The 23062-nt window shown below is 40.5% G+C and overlaps 1 protein-coding gene across 5 annotated transcripts in view; it reads left to right on the top strand.

The window, feature by feature from the left end:
• LOC309396543 (dedicator of cytokinesis protein 7-like) overlaps positions 1 to 23062 on the top strand; it is a 200775-nt gene that overhangs the window by 5360 nt on the left and 172353 nt on the right. For all 5 annotated transcript variants that reach the window (XM_081961712.1, XM_081961710.1, XM_081961714.1 and 2 more), the window contains exons 2-3: positions 12985 to 13075; positions 18310 to 18485. In XM_081961712.1, the coding sequence (XP_081817838.1) occupies positions 12985 to 13075; positions 18310 to 18485 (267 nt within the window). The remainder of the gene's footprint in view (positions 1 to 12984; positions 13076 to 18309; positions 18486 to 23062) is intronic.

The following is a 23062-nucleotide window of genomic DNA, read 5'->3' as shown; positions in this document are numbered from 1 at the left end:
TGTTTCCAGCTGGTGAGGAATTGTTATTGTTTTAAAAAAAAGATTGCCTATAAAAACTTAAAAACCAATTCAAATTAAAGAATAGAAGAACTTAGCGGCGAATTTGATCTTTGGAATAGTCTTGGACAGTGGTTATCATATTTTCAAAATGTTATTTACATGGATTAAATCTGTGCAAACTTTTTGAAACGGATGGATCAAGCTTTTCTTCTTCTAACTTCTCTTTGTGACTCTCTGTAAGCTACAGATTAACTTTTTCCTCTTTTATTGTTGTGGGAACTTTTTTCTAACTCATTTGAATTGGATTTCTTTGTTTAATTTGATATATAAGAGAGATACAAAAAAAAAAAATCCCCACCCCGGAGGCTGATCGGAGTCTTTGTGAATTCAAAGATGGAACGTTCTTTTTTCTCTCTCATGGATTGTTTTGACTTGGCATTTCAAGGTTTTACTGCCTGGCTGTTTGGCTATCTTAAGAGTCCACAGCTGTCCCTTTCAAGTCTGTTTTTGTTCACAGAGAGGTGAGAGCAGCATTATTTGCGAAAAACAGCGGTCTTTGTGAACACATGCTTTAATCTTATCTGACCTTGTAAGCAAAAGCAACTGTGTATGAATATGGCATCTTAAAACAATGTGGAGGATTTGAATTTGCAAGGAATATTTTTAGAACTGTAAAAATTATTAAACACGGAGGAAAAAATTGAGAGAAAATTGGAATTCTTGGTGTATTCAACAATAAAACATGGAAAAACGGAGGATATTCTTCAAATGCAAAATGAGGGGATTGAAACTCCAAAAACCGAAATGGAAGATGAACATAAAGAAATTAAACTTGTTGATATCTATGGCAATTGGTATATTTCTGAAAAAAGAAAGAATGGAATATTGAAAGAGGAATTAAATGGAGAGGAAATTTATTTCAAAGGGCAAGATATAGAAGAAGAAGAAAAAATTAAAGAATCTATGGACTATGAAATCCTATCTGCAAAATATTTGATAACACTGCTGATAATCAAAGATAAACTGAACAAGGAAGCAGAAAGAGGGCTTCAAGAATTCATGAGAGATTTTACAAGCAAGAAGTTGCTGAGAGGAGTCCATACAGACTTGATTAAGAAGAGGTTTGGAGGACTGGTTCCACAGATGGCAGAATATATGAGATTGTTTTGTTATTGGAAAGATACAGGTTAATAGATGGAAGAGTATAATTTAAACCTAGCTAAACCTAGCTAAAGTTAGTGATAAATAGGTACTGCTAAATGAAAAATTGATAATGATAGTAATGTATACAATGTGTAGTGTTATGATAAGCAATAATTGGATATGAATATTGAATAATACCCGTGAAGAGAAGGTTAGAAATCCTTTTGGATTATATATAAAGGTTAATAATAATAACAACAATAAAAAAGAATTAAATCAGACACATTTAAGTCTTGATTATTAGGGGGAAAATGTTATGATATAGTATATAGTCAAATAAAGAAAGGATAATGATAAAAATAATAATTATATATATATATATATATATATATATATGTATGTATGTATGTATGTATGTATGTATGTATGTGTATAACATAAGGAAACTGGATGTAAATTGTAAACAGTAATTTGGAAAGGAGGATTAGAAAATTTTGTCATTAAATATGGATGTTTGGCTAGAATAGGATATAAGGATTTAGTGTCAATGGAGGATTTTATGAGTAAATAAATGAAATGTCAGTATGTGGTTATGTATTAAATTCTGGTATATTTTATGATGAAGGACGTTTAAACCATCATAGTCAAATAAAAATGGAGGTATATTGATAGTAACAGGTATAAACATCTGAGTTAAGATATTAGAGTTAAAGTGAATTACACTTGATGACGGTGGAAGAGATGCACAAAAGCCTTTTGTCACCAACTGATACACTTTCTACAGTATGTAAAGAAGGAGGATTTTTATGTTTGTTTTGAAAATAAAAAATAAAAAAAAAATTCTGCAAAAATGAAAAAAAGGAAAGGAAAGACACAGAAAATAGAAAGTCTTATATTGAGTGGATTTGGAATTTTTGACTCTTGAAAGTACTGGCAACCTGTTGATTTGAATAATTGGGAGAGCATAAATGCCATCTAATGAAAGGAAGAGAGTACAACAACATCTTTCAATAAATAACAGTGGAAAAATTTAATCTTGAATACAGAATACAGAAAAATAAGTGGAAAACTTTCTAAGGAGTATACAGCTTGTCGCTGTTGTTTTGACTTTGTTTTGCTACGGCTGAGAAAGAAAGTTAAAAGTTTTGAAACAGACTGATTCACCCTGGGATTGGATACTACAACTGGAAAAAATTGGAAATAAGAGAGACTCAATTAAATGTGGTAAAATATAAAAATACCAAAAACTTGTTAAATTTGAACATGGAATGTGGGATGTTCAAATACAAGAAGAAATACTTGAAATGTAAAAAAGATGCACATTCAACACTAAAAGGTATTAGAGAACCAGAAAAAGCATTGAAATATATAGAACAGGATGTTGGAGAGGAACTGATAAAGGGAAAAGAGACACAAAAGAGAGGCAAAAGACTAATATAGTGTGTTTGTGTGTGTGTGTGGAAAATCTGAAAATAAAAGCCAGCTAGGCAATCATATTGAGATTTACAAAAAGAGCAGAGAGAGAAAAAGCAAAATACTATGCAAGAAAAGAACAACCTAAATAGAGAAATAGTGGGAAGCAAAAGAAGAGGAACCCAAGGGAACTTCTTGCCCACTGATTCATACAATGTTTTACATAATCACTTTCCAAATTCAATTTCAATAATGTTTCATAAATCTTAGCAATAAATATGTTCCTCACTACCACCCAGTAGGAGTGAATAGCTATTTTTTAACTTGATATACTATATATCAGTATTTGAGAGAGACAGAAAAAGGAAAAAAACATCCAGGAAATATTTACATTATCTCAAAAGCCGATAGATATTGTTGATGAGGCCTTAATTGTTTTGGTAATGTAAGAAAATGTAATTAAATCTTGATATTTGCACTAATACTCTTATAAATGGCAGACAGATGTTACCTAGCCTAAATGAGCTCCAGTTAACCAAATTTACAAATAAATGGAGGAATCATAGAGCTGGAAAGGATTTTGGAGGTCTTCTAGTCTAACACCCTACCCAAATAAGGAGTCACTATACCATCCCAAACAAATCTTTTCTTGAAAACATGCAGGTTTTCCTTCAGGATAAAGATAATAATGATGTAACTGGTGGTCAGGATGTCAAATACTATAAATATTACAATGATGTTATAGAAGTAAACTTGTCCACTAGAAAAAGGATTTCTAGTTAAAATGTTCAGCAATAGGAAAATGGATTAAGGGTGAAGGTTCGTTCTCCGAGCTTCTGGGTTCAAGAGTTGCAAGGCTGATGGTTGCATATACACTGGAAAGTTACAAGGTGGGGATTGTCAACTATTAGCATTTGTGGATGATCTTTGTTTCATTGCAAAGGATGTACCACAATAAAAAGGATTCTCAGGTATTTGAAGGGAATTGTGAGTGTGGGTCTTCAAATACAGGTTTCTGAGGAATATTAAGGTTATTTGATTTTTGTCTCTTCCAATCATGAAGGGAGGAGTGTTAAAATATTCATGACTGGGAGAGACATGGGAACAAGTTAAGCCAATGAATAGGCATAGCAACTACTGTATTTTTCGGAGTATAAGATGCACCGGAGTATAAGACGCACCAAGATTTTGAAGAGGTAAATTTTAAAAAAGGTTTTTGCCCTCCCCGGCCCCCAGGAGCACTCTGCAGGCCTCCCAAACCCTCTGCACGTCCTGTTTTTTGTCATTATTATTATTTCTACAGTTGATGTTAAGCTCCCTCTTCTAATGCAAGGCTTCTGCAGAACATTGGAGAGGACCATGGAGTATGCATATCAGTCTTTTTTCCCTGTCCTTTTCTAGATTTAAATTTTGTCTCCTGCTGGTTATTATTGTTCAGTCCCATCTATTCAGTTCAACTTTCTAGTAAAACCTTGTGTGTCTAGACATCATTTGATCTACAATGCTGCCACTGCCAACTTGGGAAAGTACTATGTTTCTATGCAGGCAGATACCCTGTCATATAGAAAGCATTTTAATTTTCGTGTGACAGTTTCCAATGTTTGATATTACTCTGCTATACCCACACATGTGCACACATATTTATACAATGTACAGCAGGAGTGTACACTGTGTGGATTTAAGATAAGCAACTTCCTTAGCTAAAGGAAAGGTTGAAGTAGCTTCCTGGATCAGGTCCAAAGAATCCCAAGTTTTGTCTGTTTCCTCCCAGGCTATAAAGCTACCCTTAATTGCAGGTTGTTGACAGCCACCTGCTTCCTGTGCCTCTTGCTCCAAATGCCTCTGATCTTGTTAGTGAATCTGTTCTGTTAAGGAGTCCAGATGGAAACAAATATATGCAAGAATTTCTTTGTTCATTTCTCTGCCCTTTCTCATTCTATTCAGAAATGTATTTCTCAATAAACTCCTAATTTTAAGCTAGGGATATCAAACTTGTTCTAAGCTGAAGGCTTGATGCTCAAGGTGTGAGGCAAAGAAAAAAACTAAATTTGATTTCATTTTAATTAAAATATAGTTACAGGTAGCCCTTGACTTACCATTCATTCAGTGTTAGTTCAGTGTTGTGTTGTTGTAATTGTTTCTGACTCTTGGCAACTTTATAGGCAAGTGCTCTCCATGCTATCCTGTCAAGCACAATTTCTTTCAGTTGTTGAATGTTCATTTTTGAGGTTATCACGCCAGTGTGTTCTACACTTGCCCTTTCTTCTTATTCCAGTAAGCATTCCTAGCATCATTGCCTTCTCCAATGATTTTGCATGCATGACGTAACTAAAGTAAATCAGACAGTCTTATGATTTTAGTTTCTAGTGACATGTCTGGTTTTATACGATTTAATACCTCTCTGTTATTTACATGATATGTAATAATTTACGCCAGCACCACAGTTCAAAGGTGCCAATTTTTCGATCAGCCACCTCTCATACCCATACATCATTATAGGGAAGATTATTGTTCTAACTAGCCTGCTTTTTGCATTTATATCAATGTCTCTGCTTTTCCAGCTCTTATTCATGTTAACCATTGCAGTGCGGCCTAAGATTATCCTGCATTTGAATTCAGGAGTAGAACTATCATCATGAACAATTTTAGATCCAAGGAAGATAAATCCCTTGGATTCATTCAATGTTATGATGGCGCAGAATTAAGGGACTCATGACCAATCTATGAAGTTACCACCTTTGCAGTACCCCTGTGGTATGTGATCAAAACCTGGATGCTTGGTAGCCATCCGCACTTAACGGGGGTGTTTCAGCTCCCCCATCTCCCTGTCTCTCTCCTTCCCCCTGTCTTTTATGCCCTTATGGCTGCCTGTTGCCTAGGCTCTGTTGTCCCAATTGACCTTTCAATCTTCTTGCTCCCATTGCTGACAGGTGTCTGGCCTGGCCTCTTGGGTGGCAGCTGCTGGCCACATGAGCCTTTATTTCCCAGATCTCACACAGTAGCTCCATGTAAAATATGTTTGCTCAGTTGGGTTCTCTTCATGTACATAATTTTATGTCTTGTGTGCAAAACTAGTGATGTTTTATGTTATATTTATATGGAAATATTGAAAATTCAAAAAAGTTCACAATTTTAAGCACTGCTATAAATATAGGTAAGAGTAATAAATTGCAGATTGTGGAGTCTTTGGTGAAAGTATGTAGCATCAGTTTTTCCAGCTCTTATAAAAATCAGCATATCTGGCTCTACTTTCTGGTTTATAGTAAGTTTACAGTTTGTGTGTTTGTGAATTTGCTTTCATTGGGTGTTGATTTTATGACTTTTAGTATATAATTCATACAAATTAGGAGAGGTATACTAGTTGCATGATGAGACTAATTTGAAAGATTTCTGTACATATTTGTAAGTTTAGGAAAGCTAAAAAATAGTTGCATGTGTGGAAAAGGTTAATTTTAAACTATTAATTGGTATGCACCAGTTCAACCCTTGAAACTGTTCTGCAATTTATTTCAGCAACCTTTATAAGTTATTTTAATTAGAGTAATAATTACTGCTCTTAAAACAATCAAAAGTGTCAAGAATCAAAACATAGAATTAATCTATCAGAAATGCAAGGAGAAAAGCAACGTGAATATTTAAATTGGTATATTATTTTGGATATGTATGAGTTTCGCTCAAATACAAAATTCAGCTCATATCATGATGGCAGTGGCTCCATATCTGTAGCTCTGCAAAGTAACATCCGTTTGACTGGATTGATTTTCATTCTTTTATTTTATAGCATACAAAAATTCTAATTTCAATTGAACAGTGTGTTCTCTGGGTACAAATCATTTTAGGAAATAATAAAGTGTTTACAGCAATATTCATTGCATTAATATACATTATATTAATAATCATCATCATACTATTTGTTTAACCAAGTTAACATATCTTCTTATATCACTGATCCTTCCATATATTTTCCTGTTTCTAGCTCCTATTTTTGTCAGCTAGCCATTGATAAAATAAGTCCCAAGTCAAAAAATATTCAGTTTCTTTCTTTTCCTTAATTGTTGGTGTTAGCTTATCCAGTTCTGCACATTCTAATATTTTTCTAATCACATCTTCATCTGTTGGGATCACTTTACTTTTCCGTTGGGCTTTCCCCCCATATTGCGTGCCTTAGTGTGATTACATTACACCAGAATTATGCTTTTATGTAAGCTGCCTTGAAATGATTTAGCTCTAAAATGCGATTGGTTAATCCTTGAAATAATTCAATATGTATAGAGCTTCCAAGATATAGAGTTGAACTTTTATTTTAACTTTAATTGGGAAGCTAAAATAATTGCCTTCTGTTTTTAATCACAGGCAATTTGTTTTCTGCTTGTGGGGCTTTGTTAGATCTATAAACTTCAGAAAGGAAGCTTTATTGATGAGTAGGTGAGTCAGATCTGTTAGTAAATGAAAACTATAAAATGCCAAATAGGAACATCCTCCATTTTCAAGAGTCCAGTTCACAGAAAATGTTAAAAATTAGACATTTATTTTATTTTTTTATTTAATGTGATGTGCAAGCTCACATTTATGACTCATTTATAAAGATGTTAACAAACTTGTGAATTAATATACAGAAACAACTTTTCTTCTTGTACAATTTTTTTTAAAAAATAAGAATGCACGGAATTCTGATTTGTGTTTTAAAATTATAACACCTGGTTCATTGTGGAGATATGGTACATAATCACTTATTTTTCTGCATTCCATCTCTTTATATGGTTAGATAGCTTTTTTTAGTTTTTATGTCATATCAATTTAGTAATCAGCTAAATTACTTAAACAGTCTGGGGGAGGAAGACCAAAATTGGATATGTTATGGATCTAGCCAATGTTGGTCTTCAAGATCTCACTCTCTTTTGGTAGAATGTGTGATTAGGTGGGGTAAAAAAAGTGTAGAATTTCGGCCCTGCTAAAAATGATTGCTTTGATACTTTTTGTGCCTGGATAAATTTTTAGTATTGGGTCTCTAGAAAACTTTCACAAGGGCAGAGAGGTTGGCTAAGCAGAAAAAGGTTTGCCAGTTTCATAGGAAAGAGAAGACAAGGTCTTCTGTTCAATTTCATAGGAAGAGCCTGAGAGCTGAGTCAGTCCAAAGGCCCTTGCAGCCCAGCCTTCTGTTCCTGCAAAGGCCTGTCATACAAGAGTTGGGAACTATGCCTGTACCAGCATCATTTTCTCTTTCAGGCCCCCCTACTAGTATCGCCTTTGATATTCTGCAGGGCTCTTCTGCTTTGCTTTATAGCAAGAGACTAATTTGGAAATATTTTATGGAAACTATGTTCTCTTACAATATTATGCCAAAAATATGCTCCTTATAAGTGAGTAGTGTGAACTCTTGCACTCTGGCTTCTTCCTTTGCAGCTGCTAAGGTCATGTGAAATTGCTGGATCGTATGAGATTATGCTGATTTACTCAGGGAAAAAAGAATAAAAGCTTCCCATGACTTCCATAAAAAGAGGTCTAGTGACTGTTGAATTGCTTGGTTTTTATACTCATGTTGCCTTCATTTGGGAGATGGAAAGATCAAAGTTAGCAATGTAAACTGAATTCGGCAGAAAAGATGGCGGTAAGATCAAAAAATCCCTCATCAGTGTAAGTCATGGAATAGAAAGCTATAATTTGAATATGTAATTATATTGTAGAAAAGCTGCTTTGCCACCTAGGTCTCTTTTAAAGCATTTTACACCTCACTGTGTTGCATCAAATAGTCACTAGATATTTATAAATAGGAGGAGTGGTTTTTTTTTGCTAATTGCTGTTACAATGAGGTACTGTACTTAGATACTTTTCCTCTCATTCCGTCTGCTTTACAACTAGGTTTCTGAACACAATAAACAATATGTATCAGTCTTTACAACAACTTCCTTATTGTAGGAGAGAGTCCTCTTGCTCTTTCCCACTTTTCTTCTATTGTCTGTCTGTACCCAGTACATCATGATACAATTTTCAGTTCCTGATTCAGTGGATGGAGCCAGAGGATTGAAAGTACACCCATTTTGTGTAGTAAATTTTCACAGAGTCCAACAGTAGGAATTTATTGGAGCATTTCACTGAAGCCAATTTGTAGCTTATTCAAGAAATCAGAGTTCTGTACTTTAGCAGAATTAGATAAAGTAGTGTAAACCTGTTCTTCATTCACCAATTTCGTCATATTTAAGTACAGTGACAATAAAGATTATACTTAATACAATACAATACAATACAATACAATAGTAGAGTTGGAAGGGACCTTGGAGGTCTTCTAGTCCAACCCCCTGCCTAGGCAGGAAACTCTATACCGTTTCAGACAAATAGCTATCCAACATCTTCTTAAAGACTTACTTACTTACCTTGGGCCATCGGACATAAAAACATAAATTCACAACTGGACATAAATATTTATTACACATACACACATACACATACAAAAAACATTTTGGTTTAAGAAAACTGCACTGGGAGTCAGTGGAACTTTTTACAAAGGTCCACGTCTTCTAGAGCTAAGAAGCAGAAGAAGCTCATTTCTAATACCCCAAAGGAGAAGTCCAAGTTAATTCCCACTGTGATCCTTTCTGTTGCCAAAACAGCAGCTGAAGAATCTCTCTCTCTCCTTTCTTGCTATTGGAAACTTGTTGGAATGACCCTTCCTTAGCTTTATTAAAAGCGTACTTAAGTTGTCTTCTTACTTTCCTTAGCATTTGTTTTTTAGATTCTTCTGCCACAGTGGTGTGGAAAAATCCTCATTTGTGCTGGCCTTTTGTGTTTGAGCAAAGAACACAGAGTTGATAGCTCTGTTCTTTGCTTGAAACAAAAAAAGGCATATTTAATATCGGGGGATTTTTTGTGTGGAAAAATGGCCGACATACCACCAAAGTGTTGTCGTCCAACATCTCTGTGACTCTCTAAACCTGATTCTTTTTTCCTCCAACACAACTGCATTTACCCTAGCTGCCTGGAGATTGGTTAAAGTGTATGTCATGCAACAATCTCTTTTAGTTCAGATTTCTTATCCAGCTTCTTGCCTTTATCTCAGATCTCTTTGTTGATTCATCAGTTCCGGAACCAAAAAATAGAAAGGGTGAAGAAAATGGAAGAGAGATGTGGTTTGATTGGCATTCACCCTGGGGATTTTTTAAAAAAAGAATGGAAAATGGGTCTTGGCATGCTAAAACTCAAAGAAGCCACCTACTTGCCATATTGTGTGAATGCAAGTAAGATGTGGATTTGATGGTGAAATGGATTGAAAGGCAGGAAGTAGGGAGTGCAGCATCTGCAGACATCAGGAAGGGCAGGAGGGAAAGAGGCTATATGGCACATGGCTGATGGGGAGAAGAGACACAGATTCAAGTTCTTCCTAAGAGAGGAAAAGGACATGATGGGAAGCTTACCAGTTTGGGCAACTGCTGGTAAAAAATGGCACTCAGTTGCTTCTGCTGCAGTGACCAGGCAGATGCTATAACACAACATGGAATGGGCAAGTCCTGGACTTTTCAAAGAAGAGGTAAAACCGGGTAGCCTGTTTGTACTCAAGGTGGGCAGACAAGGTAAGCCACTTCTTGCGAGGTGACTTTGCCAACTTCTATGCCATTAGAGGCCATTTGGTCTTTGCAGCAGGAAACAGCAGTTGTTGGGGTATTTCTGGATGAGGAGAGGTTCAGATTCCCCAGCAGCTACCCAGACTGGTAAGTTTGGCATCATGTCCTTTTCCTATCTTAAGAAGAACTTGAGTCTGTGACTCTTCTGCTCATCTTCCATCTCAGCTCCCTGACTTGGAATCTTGAGCGTCTAGAATGTGGTGCAAAAAGCCTCTCACAATTGGAGAACATCCTTCTTCTTCTGCGATTGATGATTTTGTTAATCTTTGTTCATGGGCATCATCCAAATGTATTTGGTGGAGAGGAGCATCACAACACTACAACACTTAAACATTCCTCTTGTATTAGATATATTTTGTTGCTCCCTGGGATTATCTTCCTACACCAGCAATTGCGAACCTTTTTTGGCTCGTGTGCCATAAGTGGGGGGAGCGCAGGGGGGTAGTGTGTGGGCGTGCTGCACCCATAATGCAATGTGCAACCCTCCCAGTGCGCATGCACGCACTACAGGCGCTCCCCCCATTTTTTGCCTGCTTTTTTTGCCCTCCCCAGGCTCCAGAGGCTTTATAGGAGCCTGGGGAGGGCGAAAATAGCCTCTCCCGCCCCCCAGAAGCCCTCCGTAGGCTTCAGGGACCTTCAGGATGCTTCCCTGAAGCCTCCGGAGCAGTCAAAACGACCCTCCGAGCAAACCGGAAGTCACTTCAGGACGCTTCCCTGAAGCCTCCGGAGCAGTCAAAACAACCCTCCGAGCAAACTGGAAGTGACTTCAGGATGCTTCCCTGAAGCCTCGGGAGCAGTCAAAACGACCCTCCGAGCAAACCGGAAGTCACTTCAGGATGCTTCCCTGAAGCCTCCGGAGCAGTCAAAACGACCCTCCGAGCAAACCGGAAATGACTTCCGGTTTGCTTGGAGGGTCGTTGTGAGCGCTCCGAAGGCTTCAGGGACCTTCAGGACGCTTCCCTGAAGCCTCCAGCGCAGTCACAATGACCCTTCAAGCAAACTGAATGTCAGCGTTCCAAATATGATCTCCCCCCCGACATCAGAACTACCACTGATCTCCGCTCCTTCCGCAAGAAACTCAAGACCCACCTGTTCCAATTAGCTGGCCTGGCCCAATCGTAGTTTTAATCTTCAATCCTCCTGGCCGGTATTTTAAATTTCTGGGGGTAGACTTTTTAAGCTGTTTTTAAATTTTTACTATTATGGTACAGACTCTATATTTAATTTGTTTTTAAAGGGTTTCTAATTTTTATTGTGTATACGGTATTTTAACTTCTGTCTGTACACCGCCCCGAGTCCCTTCGGGGAGAGGGGGCGGTCTATAAATTTAATAAAATGAAATGAAATGAAATGAAATATCATGCAGAATTAAATCAGAGTCCAAGGCAGAGATATCCTTAAAGTTCCAATATAATAAGACGTGTTGGCATCAAACTGTGTAAATCCCAAATCTGAAGAGCTTCCTGGGATTCCACCTAGTTGAAAGTTCATGATCTATCCCCACACCCATAAATCCATCACATGGTCCAATCTTCTTCTTCCATGCTGGCATCTCCACCCAGCTGCTTCCGGTCAGGTGTCGAAGTGCGGAGACAAAAGATGAACTTGGGCTTCTAGAAAAGAATGACAACAACACATTCCACAATTCTACTCCTTTCTATTCCCCCTCCCAATTACTACACTAATGAAACAGCATGATGAAATAATAGAAAGTGTGGCAGGTCAAAGATCCTAAAAGAAACATAACTACAGGCCTGACACTGGAAGTCACTTCCAGTTTGCTCGGAGGGTTGTTTTGAGCGCTCTGAAGGCTTCAGGGACCTTCAGGACGCTTCCCTGAAGCCTCCGAAGCAGTCAAAATGACCCTCCGAGCAAACCAGAAGTCCGTTCCTGAACATCCGGTTTGCCTGTAGGGCTGGTTTTTTGCGCTCTGGAGGCTTCAGGGAAGCTCATGAAGCCTCTGGAGGGCCTCCGGGGGGGTGGGGGAGGCTCTTTTCGCCCTCCCCAGGCTCCTATAAAGGCTCTGGAGTCTGGGGAGGGCGAAAAATGGCTTTAAAAAAGGGTGAACTCAGCTGGCCAGCGCACACACGCACGCTGGCCAAGTGACAGGGCAGCGCCTCACGTGCCCTGACATATGGCTGCATGTGCCACCTGTGGCACGCGTGCCATAGGTTCGTCATCACTGTCCTACACTGTATGCATTATATTTGGTAAAGTGTGACTTTTGACTTGGTATACTATTATTTATTCACTAAATAATGATTATATAAAGGAAGCCGAATTATTTTGTCGCTCTGTCCGTTCGTATAACCTGTCTGATTCAGGAACATCTAATTTTCACTCTCATATTTTCGGAGGCCTACTATGAATGTCTGTCTTGGTGAATGGAAAATTATTTTGAATTATTAGCCCCTAAATGGTTATATCGTACTGTGAATATGCTATTTTCTTGCATCAGGATGATTTGGGATTGGTTTTGTTTGAAGAAAAAAACAGTAAGGATCAATTTCTAAATGATGTTTATCTCTTCTATGTTATTGCCACTGAATGAGATCTGGGAAGGTTTGGACTCTATGGAACTGAGTCTAGAATAAATGGAGATAATGGCTGCAGATAATTTAAAATTCAGAATTATAGTTTGGAGTTTACTATTAATTGAGATTGTGTTGATTCAGAATAAATATATACTTTGCCAATGAAGGGGTTGCACTCTTCATAATATTTCCGGTGGAGTGGGAAAAGGTTGAGAGTATGGATAATACAGAAACGAAGAGAAAAGTGGATGCTTCACTATTATCTTCTTATCTCACAGGACTGTGGCAGCTGAAGTGAGGAAACATATGTGTCGAGAATATGGCAACTCACCACAGCTCTCCAAGAAACGTGGTAGCACCCTGCAGTCGGTGAGTTATCTGGTACTATATTATGGTGGGCAATGTCCGTAAACACATCTGGTTATTAAAATAGTAAACAAACAAGTTCCAGAACAGCAGATAACTAGTTGTTCTTTGGCAGAAAGTAAGGATAGGAGTGTTCAGTATTGCTGATTAACAGGCAAAAGTAGCTGCCTCTTGAATGTTGGCTAAATTTCTTTGTCCTTTGTAAATGTGCTAAGAACAGCTGCTGAACACTGCTGATTTTGTGTTTGGGTATTTTTATGGTATCCATTTCCCTTCTTTCAAATTATTGTTACTCTCCTTTGGATTCTTTGAAAATATTCCCATATCCTTGAGAATTTGTTAGAATAAAATTTGATCTCTTGGTTAGCATGTAAGCTCAACAATAGAGGGCATTTGGTAGCCAGATTCAGTGGCAGAAAGTTCCCAAAAGCCTTTATGTTTCTGCTTTTGCTGTTTATCATGAGAACAAATGCTTTATTTAGGTACTTTCCAAGTGACCTGTGCAAACATTTTTGTCTCTCAGGGGAATGATAAATCCAGCAGTTGTTTCTTTTTTCTGTTCTGGTAATATTAACAGATCCACAGCACAGTAATTATCTGAATTCTGTTGTAGCTTCATTTATTAAGGGAAAATAATCGTATATTGTATCAGACTTCAGCATAAGTGTTTGGGGCTGGGCGTGTGCAATTGTTAACAGCAGTTGGCCCCTTATGGTCCTTCTCATGGTGTTTTCTAGACTTCATTGAAGCTCCATGAAGCCTCAAGTGAGAGGAGGATTGCTAACACTTTGGAAGACTCAGAATTCAGAAGGAGCGTAACAGATTTGAGCATTTGGCCCTAGCCTACAAGATACAGTTCAGAGATGGGAAAAGCACTTGGCAGGAAAAATGCATAGGTATAGGCAAATGCATAGATATAGAATAGGCAGTATCTGGCTTAACAGTGGTAATTGTGACAGAGATCTAGGTTTGTGGACTACCACTTAAGTATGAGTCAGCAGTGTGCTGCAGTTGCCAAAAAAGCCAATAAAGTCCTGGGCTGATCAACAGAGGGATGGTGTCAAGAGCACAATAAGTGATAATAACACTTTATACCTCACTAGTGAGACCACACCTGGAATTTTGCATCCAGTTCTGGTTACCATGATGCAGAAAAGATGCTGGAAGGTGTGCAGAGCAATGTTCCCTCTAATTTCTTTTCAGTGTGAGCAGAAAAGTATAGTGTTTGAGCGGCACATTTTCATGCCTGAGCAGCACCTGAATTTTTTTCACAGGTGTCACCTAAGACAACAACGAAATCAGTATTATTTGAAACTCAAAGTTATGTTTCTTCAAGGTACCCGCTTAATTAAAAGTGTTATATAGTATCACTTAACAACGCTCTTGCTTAGCAACCAAAATGTTGGGTCAGAAACTCTGGCATTTGAAGCACGCAAGTCTTAAAGCTTTCAAGTTACAAGATCCTTACATCCCTAACCCTTTAGGGAAAAAAACCCCAAAGGGTCTTCAAGCCTGACAGCTTGAAGACTTGTGGACTTCAACTCCCAGAATTCCTCCTCCAGTCATGTTGGCTCAGGAACTCTGGCATTGAAGCATGCAAGTCTTAAAGCTGTCAAGTTGCAAGATCCTGGCACCACTAACCCTTTAGAAAAAAAAACCGCAGTGGTCTTCAAACCTGACAGCTTGAAGACTTGTGGACTTCAACTCCCAGAATTCCTCCTCCAGTCATGTTTCGGCAATGTCATCTGCGTGGATCTGCTCCATCTTTGGTTTTTTTCACAGGGGGCAGGGCTGCTGCTGAAGATGCCGATGAGCCCCTGCCGCCACCAGAATAATAGCTGCCTCCTCCTCCTCCTCCTCCAACAGCACCACCACATTTGCTGCCCGGTGCTGCGGCTGAGGTGAAGCCGCCAAAGCTCCCGCTGGTGCCGCCACCCATGGCAGCGGCGGCGGCGTGTCCCCCTCCACTCGGAGTACCTGAGCTGGGCACCGCATTACCCCTGCTGCCTTCTCCTCCACCGTGCTTTTGAGAAGCCGTGAGGCCTTTTCCCCCTGCTGCCGCCCCCTCCGCTGCCTTCCTACTGGCTCCCGCGGCTTCATGGCTCCTCAAAAGCACAGCAGAGGAGGAGGGGGCAGGGGTAACACGGGGCCCAGCTCAGGGGCTCTGAACGGAGGGAGAGGCGCCGCTGCCACGGCCGAGGGTGCCGGCGGGAGCTTTGGCGGCTTCATGGCCGCAGCGTTGGGCAGCAAATGTGGTGGTGCTGTTAGAGGAGGAGGAGGCGGCAGCAGATATTCCGGTAGCGGCAGGGGCTTTGGGGTTTTATTTTAGCCGCAGCGCCGGGCGCAAGCAGCTAGGATTGGCCGCCAACAAAGGACCTCCCCGGGCTTGCTTTGCTGAACTCAGTCGCCCCGCGCTCATCAAAACAAGTCCGGGAAGGTCCATGCGGGCGGCCAGTTCTAGCCGTCTGCAAAGGACCTCCCCAGCCTCCGGCGCCTGTGACAGTAGAAATCACTGCGCGGCAGTTGGAAACTGCTGCGCGGTGTTTTCTTGCCATGTGCGCGGCCGCGCAGCCGCGCACCTTAGAGGGAACAGTGGTGCAGAGAAGAGCAACAAAGGTTGTAAAGGGTCTGGAGGCTAAATTGTATGATGAACAGTTAAGGAAGCTACATATGTCTAGCCCAGGGGTAGTCAACCTTTTTATACCTACCGCCCACTTTTGTATCTCTCTTAGTAGTAAAGTTTTCTAAACACCCACCGGTTCCACAGTAATGGTGATTTATAAAGTAGGGACATCTCTTCCCTTCAACAAGATCAGATGTCCCTCCCCTCACTTCCTCCCTCCGTTGCTCTTTTGCACTCCCTCGGGATTCCATCTGGGCTTTGGACTAGGGCAAGGGAATTTCCACCAGTACTTATCTTCTCTTGCTTCTGCTTCTGAGTTTTGCTGCATACCTCCAGCTGCAATCAATTTCTTGCTGCCTGATTTTCCCTCCAAGCAACCCAAACATTGGGGGAGGGGGTGCTCAGAGAGCCCGGGCTTCAGGGAACCCGGAAAAAAATTATTTTAAAAGTCAGTTTTAGCTATCTTGTGAAGTTTCCAAGAGTTGCCCTAATTAATTTACGAGCCCCGAGACAAGGTTAAAAAAAACCATTTATTAGGACTAACATCTTGGCACGGACCTCTGTGTAGCTGAAACTAAATCACACTTAATGGCATCTGACCTTTACCCCCGTGCCTCCTCCCCTCTGGTTGAGGTCATCAATCACATTCTCCAACAGGACGTTATGGCAGGGTTCTGGACATGCGCATTCACATCCCAGTGCAGAAATATGAGACTTTTACTCTGGCCAAAAGTATGCATGGCATTCCCCCCCCTTCTCAAGTTGGGAGTAGTCATGGAAACGCCTTAGGTGTTGACATATCTCACTTAGCAACAGAAATGTTGGGCTCAATTGTCATAAGTCAAAAGACTATACTTGGAGCACATTATGAAGAGCACCACTTTTAATTGACTTTATATATACAAGTTATTAGAGAGCTCTTGGTAGATCTTCAGTCTTCTCTTAGTCATATCGACCCACACTACAAGACAAATATTTTTATTTGTGTCATAATATTTTATATTTTTGTCCCACTAATTTGTATTATTTCATAGCTTGTGTGTTTAGAATTTAGGAATGAATGCTGCTGTATGGGATTCTCTCCTAACTTTAGAAAGTTAAGACTCTTGAAACGGAGTATTTCAAAAGGAGCCTTTTATGAAGTAGAATGGTAGTCATTGAATTCAAAGCAACGTCTGAATCCCCTTAGGCAATGAAAGTATAGATTTAAAGCAGTAGAGACCCCTTCCATTAGTTAGAATGCAGATTTTAGCCAATACACAAGTGTGAAGATGCTTCCTTTACCAACTGCCCTGAGAATTGAATAAACATACATTCCCATGGCTATCTTCTGTTAGACATTAAAGTGAACCGTCCCACATGGCCATCATAAACATTCCCCCCAAAGGGTGAGGGGATCTCAAGGCACTTTGGTGCCAGGAAACCAGTTGTAAAATATCAGTTGTCACAGGCACTGCTAATAAATCGACCCCAAGGCCCCCCTCCTCCCAATTGAATGGCAGTATCACTTTTAGGGATCTGACAGCTGCTATTTTTTATGTTCTTTAATATCTTCTTCATAACCTGCTTGGATCTACTCCTAAGGGAAGACAACTGATGAACATTGATCCCTATGCCATGTCAGACATTATAATTGCCAGGCATTTTTCATCCCTCCTTCTTCCAGCTTTGTGCTCATGAGCCCATCCATAACTTCTATAAACTTCTATAAAATGATCAGTTATTAGACCTGAATAATAGAATGCTTTACGCTAATAGGGAATTGAAGAATGATTTCTGAATGTGGTATGTGGTGCAGTACATGCAATATGTGACTGATATGTGAAAATAAACAGAATACTTAGCAAATGGTTCAGCCTGGTGTAAGAAACAAGACAAGGATGAGTGATGTATTTTGCTTATGTATTTATATTTATAAAAAAATTAAATTCATAAAAATATTTATAGTGCCTTTAGCGGTGTGCGATTAGACATGAAGATGTGTATGATTTTGTGTGCAGATGATTTTGTGTTGCTAACAATCAAAATGATTTTAAGCAAATACTAGATAACTTGTACAGTGTATCGAGGAGTATGCATTTGAATGTGAAATATCAAGTTAACTGTGTTTGAAAGAGAAAAGGAAGGAAATAATTGCATGATATATACCTATATGGCCAAAAATGAGAGCTAGTTGCTAATTTTACACACCTTTCTTCAGTAATTATTACCTTTAACTATAATAATGTATTAAATCTAATAGACTTTGACCTTTTATTGAGAAAATCATAGTTGGATAGAGTTAATCAGTTAGTTTCTTTAAAAAGAGAGTAGTTGTTTAAGGGACAAAAGCCAGTATATGAATCAGTGTCTGGCTATAGAGGAAGTAAGTCATTATTTTTGCTCAATCACTGAGATTCTTGGCCCAATTGTGGTTGTAAGTGGAGAACTATGGCATTCAAAAATTCTAAATTTGAGCAAAATGATCAAGGAATCATCTTATCCTAATCACATCAAGTATGGCATAGGAGTGGTTCAGGACTTTTAGGTAATTTAAATGAACCAGCTGCATCTTGTGTTCCTTTTTACCTGTAATTTTCTGTTTTCTTTCTTTTCTTGTTGCCCTGCCCTTCAGTTACCTCTGACAGAAGTGGTAGAGCCAGTTGACTTTGAGAAATACCTTAGCACTCACTTGCCAGATGCTGAGCCAGGCCCACTTAGTGACCTGATTGAGTTTCCTGCAGATGACCTGGAAGTGTCCCATGAACCCCGGGACTGTCGGACCCTAGAACCTGGTGTCCCTGAGGATGGGTAAGTGGTATGATGGATAGTTACTGAGATAGTTCTATCGTATAGTTCCTCACTCCTTTTACCCCATAAGAGACAAGACTACAAGCATTACCAGCGCAGAGAATTTGACAGCATGCTTGCATTTTCTGAATTAAAACTTTTTAATTTTGTGCTGTTGAGCAGTGGAAACATGTTAAAATGAAAGTGGGTTTTAAAGAGGAAATCAATAGTTAATTTCAAAATATCCCTAAATGCAATTTTATGCTATTTGAGAGCTTTTGGATTGTATAAGTATGAATAATACAACTACCAAATGTACTTCTATTGGGTATTACAAGATGATTTTGAGTGGATTTCCCTTGGAGACTTTTCCTAGAATGACCCATAGATATTACTTTCTTATCTGTCTTTTCACATGAGAATAGAATAAAGATGGGACAATACTATATATATGAGATATATTTGCGGTATTGCTGGCATTGAGTTGCAAGAATTTTCTAAAAATGATCATCAGCTATATTATTTTCTCTGTACTCAGCTTGCAAAACATGTAGTCAGGGGAGGAAAAGATTTCTTTTTGAAACAAAATACATAGGAGGAGGGGTTGGATTGAGAATTCCCAAATTATTTTGGAGAATGTCAAAAATGTTTACAGCTGGGCTTTTTAATGAGTTTCACTGGAAGCATAAAATGAGGCACAGAATGCCAAATAAAATGGGAAGTAATCTTAAACTGTTAAGATTATATACACTGTGTATATAATGCATTTGGATAATAAAGTCAAGGAAAGAAACCAGTTGTGGCTTCATGAATCACATAGCGTGCAGGTTAAAAATAATAAAAATTTAAAATTCTATCATTTGGCTCTAGTTTAGCAGATTTGAAATAAGAGACAGTAGTTCATATGGTGTGTATAGGAACATTAGGTTAAAATATTCCACAGTGTAGGATGCTATAGATATCTATATAGATTCTTAGAGTCAATGATGGCTGCCCTTGAAAACAGTCCTAGTTTCTCATGTGGTCTTTTGGGGAAAATTAATTGCCCACCCCTGTCCAAAATGGTTCCACATTCATTTGTACTCTAATTCAGGTGACTCTGAGGACACAGCTTAACCCCCATATGGTTCCAAGGATCTCTCAGAGTATTAGTGACTGGCTGACTGCAAGACTATACATCCTTTCCATTCCCCACAAGTTAAAACTGAAGAAGCTTCTTGGTTGAGAAGTGAAATGTCTTTCAAGAACAAGAAGAACAAGAAGCAATGGGTGGAAACTAATCAAGGAGAGAAGCAACTTAGAACTGAGGAGAAACTTCCTGACAGTTAGAACAATTAATCAGTGGAACAGCTTGCCTCCAGAAGTTGTGAATGCTCAAACACTGGAAGTCTTTAAGAAGATGTTGGATAGCCATCTGTCTGAAACGGTATAGGGTTTCCTGCCTAGGCAGGTGGTTGGACTAGAAGACCTCCAAGGTCCCTTCCAACTCTACTATTGTATTATTGTATTATTGAACTGCAAAAATCAAGAAATTCCTATTGCTGTTTGAAAAAAGCACCTGTCAACGGTGCCATGGTGAGGAAAATGGGGGAACGCATTCCACGCATACCTTCGTCTAGAGTCGGATCTCAGATTACTGCAGCAGGCTTGTGAGGGCTTGCACTTCTTTGGAGAATGTGATTTATGATACAGACTGGGGGAAGGGAAGGAACAGGGGTAAAGTTCACTTATCATTCAAATGAAGCTCATTTCTGACTGCAATAAGGTATTGCCAAAATGGTGCTCCTAATAAATGACTGGTTTTCTTTTGAAACCTGACTCGAGGCTCATGAATCAATAGGGCATCTTTCGGAAACCTAACAGCACCTTTTGAGACAATGCTAAAGACAATATCAGATATTATTATCTGGATTGAAATCATTAGTGTTAAGGTCAGTGCATCCAAACGTTTTTAATATTTACTACTCAAGATTCAACCCAGGTGAATTCCAACAGGTTCTGACAGGTTCTGGAGAACTGGTAGTGGAAATTTTGAGTAGTTCAGAGAACTGGTAATGGAAATTTTGAGTAGTTCAGAGAACCGGCAAATGCCACCTCTGGCTGGTCCCAGAGTGGGGTGGGAATGGAGATTTTGCAGTAGTCAGATCTCCTTTTAAAATATCAAGATTACCAGGTCTCCTGAATCCAGGACTCTCCAATCGCTCCCTGATATCTGGGGTGCCTGAAGGAAAACTTGGGCAACCATGGCAGAGGGCCAGCTATCCGAAGAGAGCCTGATTGCAGCCGGAGTGCAGCCTGACCACAGACATCAAAGCTGAGATGCCTGCTCCAGCGGCCAAAGCAAGAGGAGATGAGTATTTAACCCCTAAAGCAGCTAAAGTTGAGCTCCCCCATCCCAATGCCCAGAAAAGGGAAAGGGCCCTGAGCGAGCTGGGAAGAGTGGAGTGGATGCTGGTTTGGAACCAAGCCAGACTCCCAAAGCCCCTGATGAAGCCCCTGGGGAGTTCCATAGAGCCACGGAGGGAGGAATTTAACTGGGCCACCCTCTGTGAAGAGAGACCATTATACAGGCCAAAAGAGAGGGGAGGATCCTTTTGAGGTGACGAGAAGCAGATGGGAACGCAGACCCACTTCTCCACCCATCAGAAGGAAGCTGAAACCAGGGCCCCTGCCATGTAGCAGGCAGGCTGCCCAAGGCAGAAAACCCCCTCCCTACTTCTGAACTAGAGCTGAGGAATATAGCCAGTCATATCAAGCACAAGCATACAGAGGCTGACAGGAGGAGGGAAGAGCAGTGCTGAATGAACCGCCCCGGTTTAGGGAAAAGTTTGATGGGGATTCAGACCAGTTAGCCCTATTCCTTGACTCAGCTGAGATCCACCTAGAACGCTATGGACACCTCTACTCATCCCCCAGAGCCATAGTGAATACTATCGCAGAGGGACTAGAGGGAGAGGCAAGGGAATGGCTAGCAGTCCTCCACAAGAGGAGAGCCCCCCCCAACTGCAAGGCGTAGATGACTTCCTATGACTGCTAGAGGCCAGATTTGAGGAGGTGGAGGAGGACCTGTATGCAGAAAATGAGCTCAGCAACCTAAAGCAGAGGAGCCGCCCAATCAAAGAAGATATCCGCAAATTTAGGAGAGTCATTGGAAGGCTACCCCCTTTACCAGAGAGTCTGTTGGTGCATTTTTTCAGAACAAGACTGGACAAGCAAATTGCCCACGTAACTGCTTACCATGACATCCCAAACTGACTCTCTGAGTGGTTCCGAGTAGCAATAAAAGTCAATGGCGGATTGCGCACTAACAACCTGAGAAAGCTCCTGGACACGAAAGAGAGACCTGAAACCACCCAGCCGACGGGGACCCACGGCAACACAGCGGGCCCCGAAACCAGCCCCCCCTCAAAGTCTGCTGAAATGCGACAGATGTGGGGGGGCACATGGCATCTTTGTGTATGACCCCAACCCCGATGCCAAGGCCAGAGCCACCACCCAGGGCATGACTGGAATGGGGCCCCAAACGGGTCCCGGAAGGCCCTTCAGGCTACAGAGGTCCCTCCCCACTCAGACAAGGGGGGGGGGGGAAACCCAGGCAACAATGACCAGTCACCAGAATCCTATGACAATGACGACGAGGGCGAAAACAACCCAATGGTGAGAGGATCAATTCACCCTTTTGTTTTCCCAATACGCCTCACAGCCCCAAAAACAGGAAGCCAGGGGACTTTTCAATTCCTAATAGACTCAGGCTGCACTAGATGTTTGATCAACCTGACCACAGTCCAGAAACGGGAGATCAGGGCAAACAGACTGGCCCACCCAATCTGGTTCGAACAGGTTGATGGGCCCCTAATCGGGGGAGCCCATACCACCCACCTGACTGAACCAGTGAGACTAGACCTAGCGGATCACTGGGAAGTAATTTGATTCGTAAAAGCCTCCAAAATGACAGATGCAGTCATACTGGGACTCTCCTGACTAGACAAGTGGGGACCAACCATCTGGTGGCAAGGGGGTACCCGCAGACTTGGGATAGAAAAGGGGACCCAACTCCTTCCACGCCAGCAAGCAGAAACACCATCCAAGTAGGGAATCCCCCAAAAGAGCCCACCAGAACAACTGGCAGCCACATCTGACAAAACCCCAGAGACCGAACAGATCCCTGGGGAACATCAGGACGTTGTGGAAGTATTCAGTGAGACTGAGTGCGACATTCTCCCCCCGCCCACCATGAGGCAGATTGCGCGATAGAAATCATCCCTGGGATAAAGCTACCCAAGCCCAAACTGTACACCACGATGCCCCGGGAAATGCAAGAAATGCGCAAATACATAGACAAAAACCTAGCACAAGGGTTCATCGAACCAGCCAAGCCATGGGTCGCAGTGCCAGTCCTCTTCAAAGAAAAAAAAAGATGGAACTATGAGACTGTGTGTGGACTTTAGAGGAATCAATGCCACGTGCATACACAACCTATACCCCCTCCCACTCATGAAGGACCTGCTATCTCACTTGGCCAAAGGAAAAGTCTTCACCAAACTAGACCTCAGAGAAGCATACTACTAAGTATGGATTAGGGAAGTAGATGAGTGGAA

The sequence above is a fragment of the Natrix helvetica genome (assembly GCF_964273705.1).
Source record: "Natrix helvetica genome assembly, chromosome: 1".
NCBI lineage: Eukaryota > Metazoa > Chordata > Lepidosauria > Squamata > Natricidae > Natrix > Natrix helvetica.
Note: the sequence above shows the minus strand (reverse complement) of the source record. Positions and strands in the feature narration are given on the sequence as shown.